The 18,136-nt window shown below is 44.0% G+C and overlaps 1 protein-coding gene across 2 annotated transcripts in view; it reads right to left on the bottom strand.

Moving 5' to 3' along the window:
* Nucleotides 1-18,136, bottom strand: part of AMOTL1 (angiomotin like 1) — a 133,040-nt gene that overhangs the window by 65,740 nt on the left and 49,164 nt on the right. For both annotated transcript variants that reach the window (XM_030883738.2, XM_030883743.3), the window contains exons 2-3: nucleotides 8,051-8,197; nucleotides 3,004-3,934 (exon numbers count right to left, since the gene is read on the bottom strand). In XM_030883738.2, coding sequence (XP_030739598.2) covers nucleotides 3,004-3,934; nucleotides 8,051-8,197 — 1,078 coding nt within the window. The remainder of the gene's footprint in view (nucleotides 1-3,003; nucleotides 3,935-8,050; nucleotides 8,198-18,136) is intronic.

The following is an 18,136-nucleotide window of genomic DNA, read 5'->3' as shown; positions in this document are numbered from 1 at the left end:
TGACAAATCAATGTTCTAAAAACCAGAGATCTGAAGATTTATTTTTCTTCTTCAAACCTGATAGTTTTTAAGTTTAAATTTCTCCCTGGCTTAAGGAACCATAAAAGGGTAAGAATAAGAGCCCTCCCGGGCCCCATCTTGATTCCCCAGTGGGGTCAGACTGTGCCCACTGAGTTCTGCTGCCTGTCGGGGGCCTAAAGGTTGGTATAGTGCTTCCCAGCTGCCATCCCCCACCGAAGGCAGGGAAATGTGTCAGCAGCTGGGAAGTAAGTGGCAGGCCCATCAGCCAGCTCTCTCTCTCTGCCAAGGCCCAGTCACTCCCTTTTTGCAAGATGTACGGCCAAAGTATGCCCTGCACACTGCCATGGGGGTGGCACGGGGAAATCTCAGCTCATTTGATTTAGAAACAGATGAATAAAGCCTTTGGTGAGAATGAAGACATATCCAGGATAGGCAGTGGCCACTTGTCTTCTCTTCCCATGCTCCATGCTCTCCCTGAGCAGAGCAAGCTCAGAAACATCTAAATGCTGGCGATTCCCAAATGTCTATCTCCAGACCCAGTTTCTCTCCTGAGAGCTTGTTTTCCAATTGCCTTATTTCCAGCTGCCCTATTATTCCTCAACGTCCACAGCTAATCAATCATTAAATGATATCAATTCTATTTCTCTTAGCATATAAGGCTCCCCTATACCTATGTCCTCAAACCGAGGTCACCCTCACCAAGTCTTATCTGGACAATTGACCCAGTCCCTGAGGCCCTCCTGGCCTCCAGTATCCCCTTCCTCTAATTCATCCCTCGCTGCCATTGAAGTCAGCCTAGTAAACATCAACACAGTATCTACTGAAAAACACTGGTTCTCCTAATTGTTTACGGATAAATTCTGAACTCTTTAGTATGACAGTCAAAGACCTTCACCAACCGGTCTCAACTTCCCTGTCCAAACACACCTTCTGCTACTTCTTACCCCACCAGTGCTCTGCATTATTGCAGCTCACGCCCGGCAAAACCTCCAAAGCTTTTCGTCTGAAGAAACGGCATCTCCCCTACATAGTACCTACCGCTACTTCACCTCTACCCCACAGCTCTTATTTATTCTTCAAGACCCAACTCAAATGTCACCTCCTCTGTGAAGCTCTCCCTAAGCCCTACAGCTGTGAGTCACACTACCCTCTCTGGTGCCCTAATGCTCTCTGCATATTTCTATCCTAAAACAGCACACTGCACCACGAGGATCTGTTAAGATGCTGGTTTCCCCCAAGACGATGCTGGAAGGACCTTGACGGTAGGAACCATATCTTTATCTCTGGACCAGGTACAGGGTTGCACAGAATACACACTCGGTAAGTGTTGTTGAATCCATCAACAGATGGAGGAGGAATTAAGGCAATGGAGGAATAAGATTTTGACAGTCAGGATACTTGAGCCTTGCTCCAGCTGCCTCAGAGTCGAGTACTGTGGGAATTTAGTTTCTCATCTGTTGAATATGGGGGTGGGGCTATATGATTTCTATGGTCCCTTTAACTCCTCTGTTCTAGAATTCAGACTACATTTTCCTTTAAAATCTACAATGAAGAAAGACTCTATAAAACCCCCATGGTAATAATATGTTCCAGGAGTTTGGACATGCTCCACAAAGCCAGCCAGGAAAATTGCTGCTCTGCCAGGCCACTGGGCTGAGCTCCCAAGGATGGCCAGCAATGGAGGCTCCTCCCCTAAACTCATAAATCCCCCGCTGCCTTCCGTCACATTTGGAGAAAATACCCAATTGCCCTCTTTTCTGTTTCACTCTGCATATTTCGGGCAAAATGCTGCTTATTAAATATTATGCACAAGAAAACAAACAATGACAAAAAGCTAACACGCCTTGAAAATAATGAGTGCTAAAAACAGGAATTAAACCACTAGGCTTACTATGGAAAACAGTATGGAGGTTTCTCAGAAAACTAAAAATAGAACTACCATATGAACCAGCAATTCCACTCCTGGGTATATATCCGAAAAAAACAAAAACACTAATTTGAAAAGATACACGCACCCCAATGTTCACAGCAGCATTATTTACAATTGCCAAGATATGGAAGCAACACAAGTATCCATCAGCTGATCAATGGATAAAGATGTGGCATATATATACAATGGAATATTACTCAGCCATAAAAGAAGAATGAAATAGGCGCTGCCCTGGTGGCACAGTGGTTGGGAATCCACCTGACACTGCAGGGGACACGGGTTCGAGCCCTGGTCCGGGAAGATCCCACATGCCACGGAGCAACTAAGCCCGTATGCCACAACTACTGAGCCTGTGCTCTAGAGCCCGTGAGCCACAACTACTGAGCCCTCGTGCCACAACTACTGAAGCCCACCCACCTAGAGCCCGTGCTCCACAACAAGAGAGAAGCCACCGCAATGAGAAGCCCGTGCACCACAACAAAGAGTAGCCCCCGCTTGCCGCAACTAGAGAAAGCCCACGTGCAGCAACGAAGACCCAATACAGTCAAAAATAAACATAAGTAAATAAATAAATAAATTTATTTTTTAAAAAAAAGAATGAAATAATGCCATTTGCAGCAACACGGATGGACCTAGAGATTATCATAATAAGTGAAGTCAGACAGAGAAAGACAAATACTGTCTGTTATCACTTACATGTGGAATCTAAAAAATACAACAAACTGGTGACTACAACAAAAAGGAAGCAGACTCACAGGTATGAAGAACACACTAGTGGTTACCAGTGAGGAGAGGGAAGGGGGGAGGGACAATGTAGGGGCAGGGGATTAAGAGGTACACACTATTAGGTATAAAATAAGCTTCAAGGATATATTGTACAACATGGGGAATACAGCCAATATTTTATAATAACTATAAATGAAGTATAACCTTTAAAACCTGTGAATCACTATACTGTACACCTATAACATATAATATACATCAACTATACTTCAATAAAAAAGAATTCTTTTTAATTAAAAAAAAAAAAAACTTCTAGGCTTGATAATCACCTCGTTACCCCATACTCTGGGGGTGGCTGGTACCTCAGGACGGCCACTTCTGTCCTCGCAGGCTGGGGAGCAGGGTAAGGCTTGACCATCTCGTGGAGCATTCCCGGGTGCTGGTCACTGTAGAAAAGTCCATGCTCCTGGGTCTTGCCCACCGGGGACATCATTTGCTTGGTCTTGAAGGGGTACTCGGGTGGAGGACCTCGGGGGTCCAGCACTTTAGCTGCAGGCTGGGCTGGGGAGGGCCCCCCGCCCGCCTTGAACCCCTTTCCGGTCCCTGGGCCAGGGAGGTGTTGCTTTGCACCGTTCCTCTCCAATGACAGCTGCATGATCCTCTCACTGAGAGAGCGGACGTGGCCCTGCTTGAGCTCCTTCAGCGCCTCGTCCTTGTGTGCCTGTCCGCTGTTGGCGCGGTTCACCGTGGGCCTGCCCTCAGTCCGCGCCTTCTGACTGGCGCCCCCGGCCATGTAGTAGCCGTGACCCACAGCCCCCTGCTGCTGCTGCGGCGGCGGCGGCGGCTGCTGCCCCCGGAAGAACTGGGACTGCGCTTTGGCCTCCTCATACGTGGGCAGTTCCTCGTTGTTCTGCTGAGGCTGCGTGGACCGCACCTGTTTCTCCATCACCGTGTTGTCCACCTGGTGTTCCTGACCCTGCGGTTCCTGGCGTGCCGACTGGTAGACCATTTGTGGGTCTTCTTGAGTGAGGTTTTCCGTGGAAGAAAAGTTGTTTGTGGGGTGGGCTGGTCCTGCACTCCCTGTGGCCTGGTGCTGAATGGCCAGCAAGTTCATGTTCTCAGTCGGGGTACCATAGCGCAGTTGCTCCTGGATCAGCCGCTGTAACACTGTTCCAGCTGCCGCATCCTCGGAACCTCTCATTTCCACCTCTGAGATCCTCAGGAAGTTCGGCGGGTGTAAGTTACAAAGAGGATCCTCAACTAGAAGGTAAACACGGGAAAAAGATGTCAGGCTGTTCCACGCAGATATAGGTCTGGACGTACATGGTGAATAACGAACTTTCTAACGACAGAGGCATTTAAAGATTTCCAGTACACCGTCACTCCCATTTACCCTACAGTTTCTCATGGAAGCATCTCTCCAAATCAAAGTGTCTCTACTACTCTCCCTTCCCTTGCCTACCGTTTTCTCCTAGACCTTGCTCGGGCCTTCAAGCCCTCCCTTTCCTTTAAGCTCTCCACCGACTCCTTCTCTTCATCATATAAACAGGTCAAGTCTTTCCCAACTTAAAAAAAGAAAAAGCAAAAAAAACAAGCAAAACTCAGAACCAAACAAAAAGAAACCATCTTTTCATGGCTCTACATAAACCTCTAAGTGCCACCCTGCAGCTCTCCTCCCCTTCTAATCGTCCTCAGAAAGCAATCGATACTTGCCATCTCCACTTTCCGAACGTGCCGTCCACTGCCCTCCCTACCGCTCTGATTAGTAATCATTCCCAGGGAGAACTTTCCAGCCTAACCTTTCTGAAGCATTTAGCATGTTGATTATCCACTTCTTGAAATGCTCTCCTCACTCAGCATCCAGGCCACCCCCTCTCATGGTTCGGGATCCTGCTGTTTCTCCGTACACTCCATCTCCGGCTCCCTTTTCTCCACCTGCCCCTTAAATTCTTTCCCACAGCTCTGCCCTGAGCACTCACCCACCCTCACTTTGACAGATTCTCATCTCATCCACCGCTCGTCTGAACCTACTGACCCACGGCCCACCCATTTACAACCACCAGCCGATGGCCCACAGGTCCTCCAAACTCGACGTGTCTTCCTCAGCCCATCCAAACAACCCCTGGATCCCTGCCTCGTCTACTCTTTGCCAAGCCAGAAACCTGAGAGTTTTCCAAAATTCCTTTCTCTCCCTTACCCCCAACATCTGGTCAGCGCCTGCCTGTCAATTCTGCCTCCGAAATGAAACATCCCTCCCAACTCTCCCCTTTATTCCCCTGCCAGTCTCCAAGTTCATTATCAATAACCACAGTACAACCACAAAAAACATTCTTAAGGAGCATATGATGTGCCAGGTATTGTACTAAATTCCCTCCTTTATTTAGTTTAGTCCACATAGAATCGCATGAGGCAGGTATTAATTCCCCCATCTTACAGATAAGGAGAGAGGTTTAGAGGAGGTAAATCACCAAGGTCACAGAGGTAGGAAGAGACAGATCCAGGATCCGACTCATTCCACGACGAAATCTGTGTTCATTCCGCAGGACAAGCCCGTGGAGCCTCACACCCAAACCATTCCAAGAGCCCCCTCATCTATTTCTCTGACACTAGGCTCTTTTCCACTTCCAAACCCACCCCCTCAGACTCCAACTTATCTTCCCCACTGCCCTAAGATTGTTCAAACCGGAAAACTTAATCATATCACTCCCCTGCCCAAAATTCCTCGCCAATTAATTATAGGATGAAACTGACAGTCCATCACAGGGTGTAGCAGGCATTGCTTTGTCCATCCTGCAACATTTCATGCCATCACTGGCCTCCTCACCGGCAACCCCTTGGAGTTCAAGTTCCAGCAATACCCTAAGAAGTTCCCAGACATGCTAGCTCTCTCAGGCCTCCAGGACTTTGCTCCCATCCATCCCCCTGCCTAGAAAGATGCATCTCACCACACCCTTCTTGGGAAATTCCTAGACATGCTTTGAGTGATGGCTCCAAAGCTACCTTCTAAGTAGAACCCTTCCTGCTGTAGCCCAGCAGGCTTGAGCCCTCCTTCTCCAATGTCCGGGCTCCATTATTATACCTCCCTTAGAGCAATCATCACAATAGATGGCACTGGCAAGACTTTGAGCAAATCACTTGCTCTCTTAGAGCTCAACATCCTCCCCTGTCAATAGAGGGAGCTGAGCTAGCCCCTTAGAGATAAGCAGCCTTAGAGACAGCAGCCTTCACTCTTAACAATTCTACGCAGTGATGGTTCTTTGTTTTTACATATGCACAGGACACATCATTTTCCCCCAAACCGTCTTTCTTCCCCAAGGTTGCCTTTTTTTTTTTTTCTATGAATGGCATCCTCATCAGAGGCAACCAGATAGAAATTTCAGATTCAATTTTGATCCTTTTGTCTCCTTTGCTCCCTACATTTAATCAAGTGCCAAGCACTTTTCAGTCCACAGTGAAATGAGGAAAAATGAAGGTGGTGTGATAAGTGAAATGAGAAAAAATGAAGGTGGTGTGATATGCTTATAAGATATAGAAATACACATATACATGTGTATATACCTGGACATAAGTCATTGGGTTTATTGTCTTCTTTGGGCAAGGGATTCTGTCAAGGATTACATCCCTCTTACACTTTTCAGTATTAAAATATGAGAAAAGGAGACCGTAGATGACATTTTGAGTGTCTCTGTAACAGCAAAGACTGCAGCCCCAGCTTCCATGCCCTCAGCTACTCCCCGGGTTCCAGTCCCCTAACCAGTTGTCTAAATGTCCTGAGCAGCCTAATATCTCTTGCCTCTGGCCTCTTCTCCTTTTGATCAACACTGTATTTATCTGTATTTGTCTACTAGAATTCAAGCACCAGAGAACAGAGAGTTTTATCTGTTACGTTCACATGCTGTATACCCAGTGCCTAGAATACTACCCCAATATACAGAAGGCATTCAGGAAAGAATTGTGGGGGGCAGGGATAAATTAGAAGTTTGGGATTAACATATACACACTACTATACATGAAAGCGATAAACAACAAGGACCTACTGTATAGCACAGGGAAGTATATTCAGTATCTTGTAATAACCTATTATGAAAAAGAATCTGAAAAAGAATAGATATATAGACAGATAGATAGATATACATGTAACTGAATCACTTTGCTGTACACCTGAAACTAACATAGCATTGTAAACTAACCATACTTCAATTTTAAAAAGTGGTTAAAAAAAAATAATAATTGCCAAGTAAAGAACTTTACAGACTGGTTCCTGAAGCTCAACTCTGATCAACCCCAAAATCACACCTCTGTGACCTCAGGCAAATTACTTGGCTTCTCTGAACCTTTCTGCTCTGTATAATGGTCAGGCTTCATACCTGCCTCACAGGACGGCATGTGGAGTAAATTCAAACTTATTCCTCACCTTCAGAGAAGGTGTACAGTAACTGAGATTTAAACCAGAAGTTCAACAACAAAAATTTTTAAACAACAAAAACAGATCATTGAAAGTCCACACAAGATGAATTGCCAAATAACTGTAATAAGTGATAAACAACCCTAGGAGAGCGATTAACAGTGTGGGTTGAGTTGAGCCATCACTCACTCTACAAATACCAACTGCCAACCTGTTATAGTCAGGCATTCTGATAGGTGCTGGGGTTAGGAGAGTGAAGTGGACAGTCCTTACCTTCAGGGCTTAATGAAACAAGCAAATTCAAATAAAAATCAACATTTTAAAATAAAATGAATAAAAATTCAAATAAAAATATATATCCAAAGGAAAAAGATTTTTTTGGATGAATAATAAAAGGAATGGTGTCTCATTAAGCATGAAAACTACTGAATTTCCTTTTCATAAGCACATTTGGCAAGAACCCTGAGATCTTCTTTAAAGTGGTTTTGAAGATTCCTTTTCATGGTTTAACCAATCTCATAAACCCTCAAAAATAGGCAGAAAGTTTTTACAAAGGAAGCAGTTCCTTCCCGACTATAGTTTTGAATTTCTCTGAATTTCTGAATCATTTGCAAAAAGAGGTAAAAATGAAAGCAGAGAAGAAAAAAAGGAATGAAAGACTCTGGGAAAGAATACAAAAGAATATTTAGGAATTAGAAGAAAATGAAGGCATAAGTGGTATAATTCTGAAGTTCCTACATACTTAGGAACTCTGTTGAGAGGGTCACATATTATAGTAAAACAGTCTATTAAAACCTTGTTAATGTTTACCAAACATTAAAAATAAGGCACCTACCAATACAGAGACAACCAATAATTCAATATGCTGATATTTAAAAGAAGGATAGAGAAAAAATTATGCAAAAGAGCGAAAAATGAGAAACATAAGATTGTTCTGCTTTTCCAACACAAGTGCCAATAAAAGAACTTACCAACTTTTTCCCTGATGCTACTGTTTGCCTCCACCGTCAAAGATGCTTCATGCCTCCCAGAATAGAGCTGAAAGTCTGGGAAAAAGTAGTTGGGGTCTTCCAGAATCTGGATGGGACTACTGGGGCTGTAACAGGCAGGAGGGGGACCTGGGGGCAGAAAGCAAAGTGCATATTAGTGCCAATGAAGTCCTCCTCTCCCTCTTCGCCGTGTGAGTCACACTAGCTGTTCTCCCACACACATTTCCACTGGCAGTGGCAGCTCTGTCTTTTCGATTCATAAAATTCCAAAGTTACTATTCAGAATCATCACAAGTCTAGCCACCCACCAAAATGACCCGGGAGGTCACAATAACAATTTTCAAGACACGCTGAGTGAAGGCAGGGACCCTTTCTCACAACCTACTTCCAAGGGCAGCAGCAGAAACACTGGCAGAAATCAAGTCCCCTGAGGAACTGGACAAGTCACCAAGTTTGGAAAGGTCAAGGTGGGGGACAGAAAGGAGGGAGGCAGGGAGGCCAGAAAAGGAAAACTAAAAGGGGAAGGGCAGCTGTCTCTTGGAATGTATGAAAGATGCAGAGAGGGGTGGTCATTTTGCCAGACCACGTGTTAGCAAGGGCCTGTCCCAACCCAGGACAGAGCGCTCAGCCCCACTCTGAGGGTTCTGGAGCCTCGGGTGGCAGTGTGAGCCCGGGTCATGGGTTCTGGCCCTCTGCCCGGCACTGACCTTTTTCAGCTCCTCTGTATCTGCTTCACACTCAAAGAGGAGTGTGCTTCCTGTTTCAATTAAACGTGACACTGTGTTCAATTCTACAGTCACTGAACATGAGATACCATGACAGCAACACTGATCTGGCATCTACAACATCATGGAAATACTCAGCAGCATGGGTCTGGGCGGTCTTTCCTCTCTGCACTCGTTTCTTTGCATGGGCACCAAGTTGAAGGCTCTTTCTGGCAAAAGTAACTTAGTTTACTCTGGGGAAAGACTCAGGCTATTTTTTTTTTTAATTAAAATCCTTGCCCCCAAGGATTCCTTAATATACGCAAATCAATCAATGTGATACACCGTATTAACAAATTGAAGAGTAAAAACCATATGATCATCTCAATAGATGCAGAAACAGCTTTTGACAAAATTAAGCACCCATTTATGATAAAAACTCTACAGAAAGTGGGCATAGAGGGAACCTACCTCAACATAATAAAGGTCATATACGACAAACCCACATTAAACATCACTCTCAATGGTGAAAAACTGAAGCATTTCTTCTAAGATCAGGAATAAGACAAGGATGTCCACTCTCGCCACTATTGTTCAACGTAGCTTTGGAAGTCCTAGCCAGGGCAATCAGAGAAGAAAAAGAAATGAAGGGAATACAAATTGGAAAAGAAGAAGGAAAACTGTCACTGTTTGCAGATGACATGATACTATATAGAGAGAATACTAAAGATGCCACCAGAAAACTACTAGAGCTAATTAATGAATTTGGTCAAGTTGCAGGATACAAAATTAATGCACAGAAATCTCTGGCATTCCTATACACTAACAATGAAAGATCAGAAAGAGAAATTAAGGAAACAATCCCATTCACCATTGCAACAAAAAGAATAAAATACCTAGTAATAAACCTACCTAAGGAGGTAAAAGACCTGTATGCAGAAAACTGTAAGACACTGATGAAAGAAATCAAAGATGACACAAACAGATGGAGAGATATATCATGTTCTTGGATTGGAAGAATCAATATTGTGAAAATGACTCTACTACCCAAAGCAATCTACAGATTCAATGCAATCACTTTCAAATTACCAGTGGCATTTTTTACATAACTAGAACAAAAAATCTTAAAATTTGTATGGAGACACAAAAGACCCCGAATAGCTAAAGCAGTCTTGAGGGAAGAAAACGGAGCTGGAGGAATCAGACTCGCTGACTTCAGAGTACACTACAAAGCTACAGTAATCAAGGCAATATGGTACTGGCACAAAAACAGAAATATAGATCAAAGGAACAAGACAGAAAGCCCAGAGATAAACCCATGCACCTATGGTCAACTAATCTATGACAGAGGAAGCAAGGATATACAATGGAGAAAAGACAGTCTCTTCAATAAGTGGTGCTGGGAAAACTGGACAGCTACATGTAAAAGAATGAAACTAGAACACTCCCTAACACCATACACAAAAATAAGTTCAAAATGGATTAGAGACCTAAATGTAAGGCCAGACACTATAAACCTCTTAGAGGAAAACAGGAAGAACACTCTTTGACGTAAATCACAGCAAAATCTTTTTTGATCCACCTCCGAGAGTAATGGAAACAAAAACACAAATAAACAAATGGGATCTAATGAAACTTCAAAGCTTTTGCAAAGCAAAGGAAACTACAAACAAGACAAAAAGCAACCCTCAGAATTGGAGAAAATATTTGCAAATGAATTAACCGACAAAGGATTAATCTGCAAAATATATAAACAGCTCATGAAACTCAATATTAAAAAAACAAACAACCCAGTCCAAAAATGGGCAGAAGACCTAATCAGACATTTCACCAAAGAAGATATACAGATGGCTAAGAAGCACATCTTATTAGAGAAATGCAAATCAAAACTACAATGAGGTATCACCTCACACCAGTTAGAATGGGCATCATCAGAAAATCTACAAACAACAAATGCTGGAGAGGGTGTGGAGAAAATGGAACTCTCTTGCACTGCTGGTGGGAATGTAATTCAGCCACTATGGAGAACAGTATGGAGGTTCCTTAAAAAACTAAAAATAGAATTACCATATGACCCAGAAATCCCACTACTGGGCATATACCCAGAGAAAACCATAATTCAAAACCACACATGCACACCAGTGTTCATTGCAGCACTATTTACAATAGCCAGGTCATGGAAGCAACCTAAATGCCCATCGACAGACGAATGGATAAAGAAGATGTGGTACATATATACAATGGAATATTACTCAGCCATAAAAAGGAAAAAATTGGGTCACTGGTAGAGACATGGATGGATCTAGAGACTGTCATACAGAGTGAAGTAAGTCAGAAAGAGAAAAACAAATATCGTATACTAATGCATATATGCGGAATCTAGAAAAATGGTACAGATGAACCGGTTTGCTGGGCAGAAATAGAGACACAGATGTAGAGAACAAACGTATGGACACCAAGGTGGGAAAGCAGCAGCGGGTGGGGCTGGTGGTGTGATGAATTGGGAGATTGGGATTGACATGTATACACTGATATGTATAAAATAGATAAGTAATAAGAACCTGCTGTATAAAAAAATAAATAAAACAAAATTCAAAAGTTCAAAAAAAATAAAAGGCCTTTTCTATTAAAAACTATATATATATAGACATATATATGGTAGCTAAACATGAATATCAATTAGATTAGTTACAAATACAAGGAAAAACAATTTAGAGAGTTAACGGCTAAGGACATCTTAGTGCCTTTTCCGTTAACGTGTGACTATAATGGATCATTGTATAGTTTGCCCTGGTCTTCTCCTCGTCACGTGTAGAATTAATCCATATCAAAACTTTCTTGTACCCAAACCTGAAGGTTTGTCCACAGCTGTCCAAAGTTTACCTCGACAGCTTCTCTTCCATCCTGGATATCCTTTCCCTAGCATTCTGGACAATGAACCCTCCCCTCTGATTCTCCACTGTTGGTGGAGATAAGATAGATGGTACAAAGCATGCCAAGAGACTTCACAGGGTGGCGGCCCCTCATTGGGTCATCAGAATCCAAATTTTGCCAATTCATTAATTTACCATGAGAAACACAACCGCCAGAGGGAACAGTCTCTTATGCCCTCCAGGCCAGCCAGCACATTTACTGTTTTGACATTTCCACAGGAAGCCAAATTACAACTTGGAAGTTGCATGGTGAGCAAGGAATCCCAGTAAGGGAGGCAGATGCATGATCAAATGATGGATGCGAATAGGTAGAGTTGTCTGATGCCTCCATATCCCTCAAAGGAATTTTCCCACCCAGACACCCAAGCAGCACCCATTTCACGGTGGCAATTCACCCGAGTTGTAGACAAAGCTTTTAGGAAAAATATTATCTGAGATGCTTGTGTTACTGACTGTGGAACCCGAAAAGGAGTGGGCAATACCAAGCCTCAGAATTAAATCTGATTACTTTGGTCTATAGTTCCAACAGAAATTGTTTCAACATTTAGTCAGCATGTGCCTGGTATGTTCTAAGTGCCAGGCGCCATGCTAGAGTGATAAACAAGACAAGAACTCTGACATCAGGAGTCTCATAATTCATTAGGAAGCAGACATGTTGGCCGGCAGTTACGAGGCAGGGTAGCGTTGGCTGTAACAAAGGCTTGTTCTAGATACAGTGGGAGCTCAGGACAAAGGGCCTAACCCTGCCTGAAGGTCAAGAAAACCTGCACAGAGGCCAAGGAGCTTAAGCTGATCCTGCTTCAGTATCTGATTTTCACAAGGAAAGAAAATGCATTTTTATGATTATGTATTACCAATAATACAATCATATAGAGGACTGCTGTTAGTCTTATGGTACATTTCTGTTTAATTTTATACATTAAGATTTGTACATACAAATTTGGAATCACACAGTGTCATGCTGCTGTCACTTAGCAGGATAACACGAGTTGTTCTCCTGTGATGTAATAAAAATACATTAAAAAAAAAAAAATCCTTGCCCCAGAGGTAATTCCATTAGAAGAAAAATCATGTTTTACAGCCATCACTTCAAACAGGTCATTTGCAATTTCTTGCTAGGATTGTTATCTACCCATTTCCCATAAGGCCCAAGCTAGTAGTAAGCAACTAATTATTCTAAGAGGCTGTAAGATAGAAATTTACTCAACTTCTTCCTGAGTTTCTCTACCTCAACCCACAAAATAATATTTGCGCGTGTGCTCACATGTATCGTAAGCATGTTCAGACTAGAGAGAAAAAGAGAAAAAAGATTTTGACAACCAGAATATTTATCTTACAATGTTAAAATAAATAATGTAGTTGTGACTTAGATCTTAAGGATGAATAAAAACCGAGTGTGAATGACATACTATGTAAAGATCAGCCTAAAATGACAGTTCCAATGCCTGTGACAGTATCTGTCAGCGTTCTCTTTTTGGCCGACCGACAAAGGACTACCCTGGAAAGAAACTCAGCCCTTTCTGGGCCTCATCTTCTACATCTATAAATCTAAAAGTCAAGGCTAAAATTAGGAATTATCGATGGCCTGGATCCAAAGGCAAATCCTGGCCTGGCTTCTACTTCAGGCAGGTGGAAAATACTGGTGGAAAGTTGGAGAGACACACAGAGCAACCTTGGCCACCTATTAGGATCACCTGGGGAACGCTGCCAATGCCAGTACCCCAGTCTCACCCAGACCTAGTCAATCAGAATCACTGGGACAGGGCCCAGGCATGTGTATTTTATAAGGCTCTTCATATGATTCCGATGTGCAACCACCGCCGAGAAGCCCTAAGCTAGATGGAGAACAGTGCACATAGGCAAAGAAACAAAAAACACAAACACACCTCTGCACCCTCCGCCTCTCTCCCACCAAATCAGAGCCAGGGAGGAGTTGAGGACCCAGACACTTGAGTAAAGAAAGTGTGACAGATACACATTACTATATATAAAATAGATAAACAACAAGGACCTACTGTGTAGCACAGGGAACTATATTCAATATCTTACAATAACTTATAATGGAAAAGAATCTGAAAAAGAATATATATATATTTATATATATTTATATATACATATATTTATAAATATATATACACATATATATATAAACTGAATCACTTTACTGTACACCTGAAACTACACAACACTGTAAATCAACTATACTTCAATTCAATTAAAAAAAAAAAGTGTGGTGTTCTCTTACGATCTGGATCCGGAATGGCATATGCCAAGAGATTACAACTCTTTGGGCCAAACTGTGGCCTACCTAAGAATATACATGTGTATATGTATGGGTGTATAAAGGTGGGCGTAGGGAATGTGTGTATGCATAGATACATGCTTTCAACATGGAGCCCAGGTAAGAACCCTGCAGTCAGCCATTCCTATCATCACAACACCGGTATAAACTGCTTTTCCACACCTTATCCAACGGCCTGCCGAGTGAGAGTAGGCCCCAGGGCTCCAGGCCACAGGGCGCTATAGAGAGCAGAGCTGGAAGGAGGGGCCTAAGCTCAGAGGGCACCAAAGATGCGCCGCCTCTCACCATTTCTTCGGCAGGCCTCAGTATTAAGAAGGAACTAATGCTCTTCGTATGCGCACGCACACACACACACACACCCCTATGCAGACTGAAGGACAGGATGCCCAACTCCATATGAACAGTCATCTAAGACTCAGTGGCCCACGCACTGACCGAGAGTTCCGTTCCCACTCTGCCCCCTCTCCTTGGAATTGCAGAGAAGATGATCAGGACAGACCCTACAGACAGCCAGGCCCAGGAATCATCACTCCACTGGGCCAAGAGACAACCCAGTGAGCTATCCCAGCACTGCCACACCTGAAAGGAATCATTTCACTTCCAGCTCCCTCACCTGTAAGACAAGGTAAAATGATAATAACGTGTATCACAGGGTGGCACGACATTCCTGGGCTACACAGCAAAAATGCAAGAGAGACACCATCCGCCGTCCCACGTGCGCATAATCTTTCCCTTCCTGTTCTAGTGCAGGATCTTCGTTAGGAACTCCGGTAGCACGATTTGAGTCTGTTTTCTTATGTAAAAACATAGGGTATATAATCTAACCAACAGGGTCAAGGATCTCTGAAATCAGAAACTGGACATCAATACCTGTCATAAGCAGAAATTCGGTTTTCCTTGTTAGCAGGTCTCCAGCCCCGGGAGCAAGAATTGTGAGAAACCACAGGAGACGCCCGGACACCACCCCTACCCGGTGAGCGCTGCGAGGCCTGGCTGGGGCCCAGGGCCTAAGTGACAGTGCAGGTTTTAGGGGAGTCCACAGCTGACCAAGGATTCAACTTCTATGTAATCTGTACATGGAGTTGCCTCTCAGGGTTTCCATGTAAGTTTCTCTTGACTTAGTAACTTGCAGTCACCTACTTTCAACCCAAACCTTCATCTAAGGACCATGGCTCACACAGCTTTAGTCTGCGTGGGGAAACTGGCAGAAGCAATAGAAAACCTGCCCAGGGTCTCCCTCTGGGCAGGGGGCGGGCAGCACCTCGGGCTCCTGCCTGAAGTAAAGCTAGACATTTGTTTGTGCTGTACTCGGCAGAGGGTGAAATTCTGCAATTTCAGTTTGAGGGTTCAACGTTTCTGCCTTATATTGATGATGACCCATTTCAACAAGAACAGTTCCTTTCTCTTTGCAAAAACTGCATGTCATTTCTCAACAAGAATCCTTTGCTTCTCTCTCTAAGAGCATGACTACTTTTGGCTGGCTTCTGAAGCACTGAAAACTTCCTTCCCATTATGGTTTCACTCTCTCACTTTCTTTGTAACTGTCCAGAGGCCTTTAGGTAACGTGACCCTGAACACGACTTTTTTCCCTCCCTCCACAGTAGGGATAACAAAGGCCTCGTTGTTGAAGGAAAAATGAATTAAGGTAAAAATGAAGTGAGTTTCCTGGGGGAGGCGAGAGGTACAACAAGAATCCTGGTCACCTGCTCAGCTGTTTCACCTCCACTGTAACTGATTCGTTCCCTAAGATCAGATCCGGAATCCATAAACAGACCAACATAAGAGGCTCAGGAGTCTCCTTCCGGTGTAAACATCAGAGGACATTCAAACCGTCACCCCACTATCGTCCTGCACTCACACAGCTGGGAATCACCTGTCCTTAATTAAACTCCACTGCCAGCATGCCACTCCCTTGCACATAAACATATCGGCTACAAGCTTCAAGTTCAAATTCTGTTCGGTTTTCAAGGCTGTCTACACTCGGCCCCCTCCTTTAGCTATCAACAGTCCTGCTGGTCCCCTCAGCATCCCAGCATCCTGTGAACATGCCACCCGCATTCTCCAAGGCCCTGCTGGGAATGCCATCCTCTAGCTGCACACTCCCCTCCCCAGGTCCTCTAAAGTTTATCCCAATACATTTACGTCTTCAGGTTACCTCCCCTACAGTGGCCTGCCTTCCCCCAATGGCCACGGTAATTATGATCGAAAGCGCACAACTGAGCACTTAAACATCAACTGCCTAGTAGTTTGCAGTAGTCACTTAATACAGGCTGGTGCATCCAACAATCCCACTTCTGGGCACATACCCAGACAAAACTCTAATTTGAAAAGATACATGCATCCCTATGTTCACAGCAGCACTATTCACAATAGCCAAGACATGGAAACAACCTAAATGGCCATCGACAGAGGGATGGATAAAGAAGATGTGGTACATATATACAATGGAATACTCCTCAACCTTTAAGTAGATGCACATATCTAAAAACCAAAAACAAACTCACGGATATACAGAACAGACTAGTGGTTGTCAAGGGGAAGGGGCGATGTGGGAGGGAAGGACTGGGAGTTTGGGATTAGCAGATGCAAACTATTACATATAGGACGAATAAACAAGGTCCTACTGTATAGCACAGGGAACTATATTCAATATCCTATGATAAATCATAATGGAAAAGAATATGAAAAAGAATATACATATGTATAACTGAGTCACTTTGCTATATAGCAAAAATTAAACACAACATAAATCAACTATACTTCAATAAATAAATAAATATATACATATATGCTGGTGCCAGTGCCCTGGTGAAGCTTGAAGACAAGGCACCATATGGGTACTTGCTACTTTCTGTATAAGGTATATGAGCCCTTACTACTTGCTGACGGATGGAGAACTTGGCATACCCTCTGGGATGATGTCACTACCAAGTTTAATGAGAGGGTCCCTTCAAAGCCAGTCTCTGAGAGTTCCTGACGATTCCCTGGCCCTCTCAGTTCTCTAAGATGAGGAAGCACCCGCTCTCCCCTTTGCAGCTGGCAGTGATGCTCTGGGGCCTTCGCTCACTGCAAAAAAACTCCCAGGTGTCACTGCACCCAAGTGCAAGACTTTCTGCCAGCTCCATGTAAGCCAAAACCACCTAATGCCTTTAAAAACAATTCCACTGAGCTTCCCTGGTGGCGCAGTGGTTGAGAGTCCGCCTGCCGGTGCAGGGGACACGGGTTCGTGCCCCGGTCCGAGAAGATCCCACATGCCGCGGAGCGGCTGGGCCCGTGAGCCTGCGCGTCCGGAGCCTGTGCTCCGCAACGGGAGAGGCCACAACAGTGAAAGGTCCGCGCACCGCAAAAAAAAAAAAATTCCACTGTCGAGATTAGAATAACCTCCTCTAACCTTATAACAGAGATTTTAACCACAAGCAACAAAACAATTCTGTGGCTTCTACCTTCCTTTTCAAAGAGCTAAGGAATTGACTGAGTGCGCCAGCGGCCTCAAAGTTAAATGTCAGCAACCGAGCCACGCCTTCGGATTCTGGCAGAACTGGAGGTTTCTCCGGGGAGGAGAATACTCTGCTCAGGGAGACAGATGTCCTAGAAACAATGTTTTTAAAGGGATCGTGGAGACTCCACGACCAGTACCTGAAAAATACGGGGTAGTCTGTTCACAAGCCCTCACGTGAAGCCAAGCTCCCTCCCTAGGGTAGCCAAGTCACACTGTTGACCCTGAGGCCTGAAGGAAGCAGCCAGGTCCTGGCATCCCCCTCTATGAACGCCTGCACGCAGCACACACGCTGAAAAAAGCAAACAGGGATCTCCAACGCTAAACTGAAGGCAAACAGCTGAATACACCTTCTCACTCCCTTTCTCCCAAGTAACCATTATTTGAAACCCAAGATAGGGGGGAGTGGGGAGGAGGTGGGAGCGGGGAAGATTTCTAAAATTCCCAGCCTCTACAGATATGGTCTTCCTGGGCATGGAACTTCAGTTTGAATCCCTGGAATAATCCATCCATTGTAGAAAACAAGAAAAATAAATACACCTATTTAATTTAGACGCTCTCAAAGTGGAATCTGTGATGAATACCTTTAAAGTTGTGTGAAGTTTAACTTTGTAATGCTTCTTTAAAAATATC

Source organism: Globicephala melas, chromosome 8 (genome assembly GCF_963455315.2).
Source record: "Globicephala melas chromosome 8, mGloMel1.2, whole genome shotgun sequence".
Lineage (NCBI taxonomy): Eukaryota > Metazoa > Chordata > Mammalia > Artiodactyla > Delphinidae > Globicephala > Globicephala melas.
The sequence above is the reverse complement of the archived record's forward strand: the minus strand, read 5'-3'. Positions and strand labels throughout refer to the sequence as shown.